At 32.2% G+C, this 5782-nt stretch overlaps 1 protein-coding gene across 6 annotated transcripts in view; it reads left to right on the top strand.

Moving 5' to 3' along the window:
• Positions 1-5782, top strand: part of LOC106681148 (uncharacterized) — a 31648-nt gene that overhangs the window by 13680 nt on the left and 12186 nt on the right. For all 6 annotated transcript variants that reach the window (XR_010843986.1, XR_010843985.1, XM_067049594.1 and 3 more), the window contains one exon: positions 3841-3990. Coding sequence is in view for 4 of the 6 variants with exons in the window: in XM_067049594.1 (XP_066905695.1) it covers positions 3841-3990 (150 nt within the window). In the remaining 2 variants the exon portion in view is untranslated. The remainder of the gene's footprint in view (positions 1-3840; positions 3991-5782) is intronic.

Here is a 5782-nt window from a genome sequence, read left to right as displayed (position 1 = left end):
AAAAAAGAGAAGAAGGAATAAGATGTAACACGTGTGAACTGCTGTAACATTCTATCTTTATTGGGTTCGGTACATGTCTTTATATACATGCGATCATATCAGATGTCAGCTGACTGAGGCTGTAACTTATATATATATATTCCATGCCGTTTTTCAATTTCATGTGCTTTTTAAATATTGGTTGATTTAACTATCTTAAAGTCTCCTCTTCCCGTTTTAAGTTAATATTTCAAAAGTGATATAGGACCGTCGCCCCCAGGGGTCTTAGCGGGGCGGGAAAGGATTGACTTTTTTAGTGTTATAATCTCCTCTTATGAGATTGTGGCATGTCGTACATCGACCAACCAACTCGCCATAATTGCCTGTTTGAAAAGTGAGATAAATAAGGCTACCATGGAGGGCGGGAGTGGAGGGTTTGATGCCACGATGAAGCAGCCTGGTGCTACTTTTATGTCTTTTATCTTTCTCTTTTTTGTTATACCTGATACCAATGCTACAAAGACTCTTTGATACCTCTTTTTTGTTTTCTTTTCACACTTAATAGTAAGTTTCTTCTCCACTTATTCTACTGTTCTACTGCAGTTTAGCGAAGGAATGTAGTGGTGTCATGTTGAAACAGTTTTATTGGCTTCCGCAATAAATACACTGTCAAAGGTAATCTTTAATCCTTGTTTTATGGTTCAACTTATAATTTAAATTCTATCTTAATTTATTTATTTCTGAAATTGTCTCCCAATTTCTTTTAGTCTTTGAAATTAATTTTATATGTTTAAGTATATCTTTTATTGTAAAAAGTATAAATATAATTCAGTAAGATAATTTAAATTAACTTTAACTAGCCATTGTAAACACGGCGTTTCCTTATAAACGTGCGTTAACCCTTTCTCTTACCTCTATATTTTGCAGATTTTTTATTTTTATTTTAACGTGACGTAATGGTAGTGTGGTTTATCCCTTGAGGGTAATTTTGATTTCTAATCTTCTCCAAATCGGAATTACCAATGGATTTAGGTACAGAGGTGGGGTGGGTTATTCCATGATTTTCAGAGTACTGTTTCTACTGTTCTGTTCTCCTGAGGTACCAATATATGTTTCGTTCCAACTGTAACAGTCTACCTATACATTAGTAAAGGTAGTGGTTCCCAAAGTGGGAGTCACAGCACCCTGGGGTGCCCCAAGAGTAGACCCAGGGGTGCGACAAATGAATAACACTTTCAAAATATTAGAAAAAAAATCAGATTAAATTAAATAAGCAAATATACAGCCCATTCCAGCATTGACTTAGTACTGGTTTTTCTTATTTGACTACATACTCTGCTCCTCAAAGGATAATTGTGCTGACATTTTTATATTTTTTCAGCTTGACAAAGGTGATGTGAAATTTTTCCTATCAAGTGTTCGATTCATTTCTTTAGACAAAAAAAAAAACACTATGGAAAAAACTGTTTAGGAACCGCTGGTATAAGGAATAGATCAATAAAAATTACCTTTATACACAGGTATATATATATATATATATACAGTGAAGTCTCACTTATACGAAACATTCAGTTATGCGAAGAATTTCTCAATCCCCTGTAAAAACCCCTGAATTATGTGTATGTAATTATCCATTTATACGAAACATTCAGTTATACGAAGGAAAGTTTGGATCCGCTTTGTGTACATATTAGTAAATTTTATTCAGTTCTATGAATTTTTTTTCTTCTGTGGCAGGACAAAAGACGAAAAATACCGTGAAAAACGAAAAAGTAAACAACTTTTTTCCGCGAATAACATTTGGTCCCAATGACTCTTTATGTTTATATTCTACTCCCTAATGTATAATAATAAGCTCGGACGATTCCGATTCAGAAGACGAAGATCCTTTGCCTCTTCCATTTTTGCAGAAGCTCTTGAAGCATTTGAAATTGTAAAACGTTTTATATATGCGAAAAAAATTACCGAGAAGGAATCTAACACCTTAACAGAATGCGAAAGAATGATGTATTCAGCCAAAAGCAACATGAAACAAACAAACATAACACAATTTTTTTGTCAAAAATTAAAAAATTTGGATTAAAGATAAATTAAATTTTTATACAATAAATAATTTTTTTTCACTTTACTTTGTTTTTCTTTGAACTGCATACAACATACGTATATGTATCTACTGATTACGAGAAAAAATTCTCAAAAATATACATACATAATATGTATTCCGTATTCACTTATACGAAGAATTTTTGGTACCCCCTCATATTCGTATAACTGAGACTTTACTGTATATATATATATTTTTTCCATTTCAATCAAGAATTTGAACCCAACAGTCCATCACTGCTTGTCTACCAAAGAATAATGGTGGGCTTTGGGTTTCTGTGTTTTGGTTGGAAGGAAACAGGAGTGAGATGAATATTAAAAAATACTGGTATCTCATAGGGAATACAATAGTAGGAAAACAGCTTTAGAAATGATAGGGTATATTTTATGTTTTCTTCAAGAAAATAAAATTTTAAAATCATTTAATATTGGTGAAAGTTTCTATCTGATCCTTTCTAAGAATGTTATTATAAAAATCACTTTTTTACATACTCTCATTAGTCCCAAGCAATTTTAGGCATCAATTAAAAATAATAGTACAATCAAAGACCTACAATGTATAATAGCAGAGATAATTTGGAGACATCAATGAAATCAGTTTTGTGTAACTGACAGGAGGCCCTTATTTTCAGGCTAAAACTTATTTTTATTATTATTGATCATCATTTTGAAATTTATTGAAATATAAACAAACAGAAATTCAAACAAAATAAATAAATTTAAAAAAAAATAAAATAAACAGTTCATTTTTTAAAGAAGGCTTATTGCTGGTTGTTGAATTATATTCTAATCTAGGTTTACACCCTTTGGTAGCTTCTGATAGCAATTTTCACTGTTATAAAGTCATTTTTAAATTTGATTTGTTATAAAGGAAGATAATAAAATACACGCTATTCCTTTAGGAGTTGAAGCGTTAGGTGCACTGGATAGAAAATGAACAATATCCTCAAAAGATAAGAGCCCTTGCCCCTGTTATGATGATAAGAGTACCTGGCGGTACCACTGTTATGATGATAGAGCTTTTGCCTGTGCTACTGGTATGATGATAAGAGCACTTGCACGCGCCACTGTTATGATGATAAAAGTACCTGCTGGCACCATTGTTGTGATGATAAGAGTATTAGCATGTGCCACTGTTATGATGACAAGAGCACTTGTCCTTGCCACTGCTATGATGATAAAAGCACCTGCCGGCACCACTGTTGTGATGATAAGAGCACTTGCATGCGCCACTGTTATGATGATAAGAGCATTTGCACGCGCCACTGTTGTGATGATAAGAGCACTTGCACACGCCACTGTTGTGACGATAAGAGCACTTGCACGCGCCACTGTTGTGATGATAATAGCACTTGCTCGCACTACTATTATGATAATAAGAGCACTTGACCGTTTTATGTAACTGACAGGAGGCCCTTATTTTCAGGATATGAGCACTTGGCAGCGCCACTGTCTTTAACCAGTGAAAATAAAATTAAAATTCCAAACTTTGTAGAAGTTAAGGGGAGGGAAGAACATGTAGAATGAAATACATACTATGTATATGATGCAACAAAAACTTTGTGTCTATGTGGCCAGTTTTATGTTAAAAATGTTTTTTTTAGTAATTTTAACTAATTTTAATTTTAACTAGTTAAAATTTAATTTTTTTATTTTTACTAAAAGATTATAGGAGACATTTAAAATATTAATATTCTTAGATATTAAATAAACTAAATAGATTTTTTTAAAAAATGATATTTATATTTTGTTTTTTAGGATGAACCTGCTTTTTCAGTTCTGGAAAGAGTACATGAGGTATCAAGAACGAAACCCACTTTAACTGCCCTAATTGGGGCTCCAAAGAGTGAAAGGAAAGCCTTTAGAAATCAGGAACGTTTAAGAATTCAGAGAGTCCTTGATAGCCAGGTATGTATTTTTGTATCTGTTCGTTATTAGAAACTTTTGCAAATATTTCTTAATCTCTTTGATCATACTGTTATGTAATATCAAGTCCTGTCTTTCATTTGTAACTGCCAACTAGGAAAACCATTGAGCCAATCTTTTATCATCTTCATGGTTTAGCAAGGATATATTAGCAAACATTTAGATAAAATATAGTAATATATCCTGGTAATGTTTTGAATGTCCTAATTTTGGAATACTAATCAGATTTGAAATATTCTTTTTGAATTAGATATGTCGTTAATTGAGTTAAGTGAGTCATTCCATGACTGATAAGAGCTATCAGGGCCTTGTTTCATAATAAAGTACAAACTAATACTATTAGTCTTGTCGATTTAACTTAATACAATTGCACTGACTTGTACAATAGTAACTTGTACTTTAGTACTTTTTAACTCCTGTAATTATTACCACGTTGTTTCTATACTTGTATTTTGAACTAATACTATTAGCTTTCATTATGAAACAGGGCCCAGGTAGCAGTTATGTAACAGAATTCCACGACTGATAAGAGCTATCAAGTGCAGTAAAAATGTAATGTTATTCCACCGAATAAGGAACGGAAAGGAAAAGAATAAGTAACCTAATACTCGAATCAGACTGCAATGCTATGCGATTTGATAAATCGGTCAGAATTCTAAAGACTTTATTGGATTGCATGAAGTTCTATGCCAAAGTTGCCACATCTAATCATTTAATATATAATTTTAAATATATTGAATAAAATGAACTGCTGGTTTATACTTTTCAATGACATTTATTTTTTGTGTTGCTTAATCTATGGAAATAACTGTATTAGTTTCAAACTGAAAATGCAAGTTAGCTGTTGAAAATACAGTATTCTCTAGAAAGAAACCTGATCATCATGGATGAATATGAGCACAGAAACAAAAAAACAAAAGCGAAAACTTTTTACTTTTTGATATAAGAAATTCAATAAACAAAGCAAAAATTAAATCCATTCATTGTCAATGGGTTTTTTTGTATAAACCTGTATGCACTGCATTACACTGATGCCTCGACACCATAGTCGGGCAAAAGTAGGTTTTCATTCAAAATCTAAGATGATGTATCCCTTCACGCACGTATTTATTATGTACTAAAATTTGTGCAATTTAACCCTTTTATTTTATTTATTCACTTAAGATAATTGTAATATTTAAGGTTTATTTGTTATATACTGTAATATGCTCTTTTTGAGTAAATAGTATATTTTGATGTATAAAGGGTTTTTAATATGTTTCTATTTTATGTATCATTTTAATACTGTTCATTTGTGTTGTTGAACCAAAAAGCAAGCTAACCAATTTGAATTGTCATAAATTTGTGATTCAAAACAAAACCAAGATGGCGACTGTTGAATCAAGGCCATGTTGAGCAGATTCAAATATCATAAAAACTATTTTAACTCTTCCCATCATAAATGAAAATACAGTAAATTTAAGAAAAAATAGAAGTCAAGAAATAGTGCTAAAGAATAATATTCAGAAAGTAAATCATTTCCAAAAATCCCTAACTGTTGTGCAAGAATCGATGTTTACATGGAACATCGAGACAGGTTTTGGTTTTTGGTGATTCTTTCGTTGTTTGGGCATGGATGGGACACAATGTTTCCAGGATGAGGAGGTCCTCATCAATTTTTGTCTAGCAAGGGTGGACATCTTGAAAAGGGAGACATCGGAGAGTCACTCTCGAAGAAAAAAGGACTCTGAGTCTGGATTGCCTAGTGAGAGGACGTACATCGGCTGAAAGCGGG

Source organism: Halyomorpha halys, unplaced genomic scaffold, assembly GCF_000696795.3.
Source record: "Halyomorpha halys isolate HHAL.00 unplaced genomic scaffold, Hhal_1.1 Scaffold2.1, whole genome shotgun sequence".
NCBI lineage: Eukaryota > Metazoa > Arthropoda > Insecta > Hemiptera > Pentatomidae > Halyomorpha > Halyomorpha halys.
This window is presented reverse-complemented; position numbering and strand designations above follow the sequence as displayed.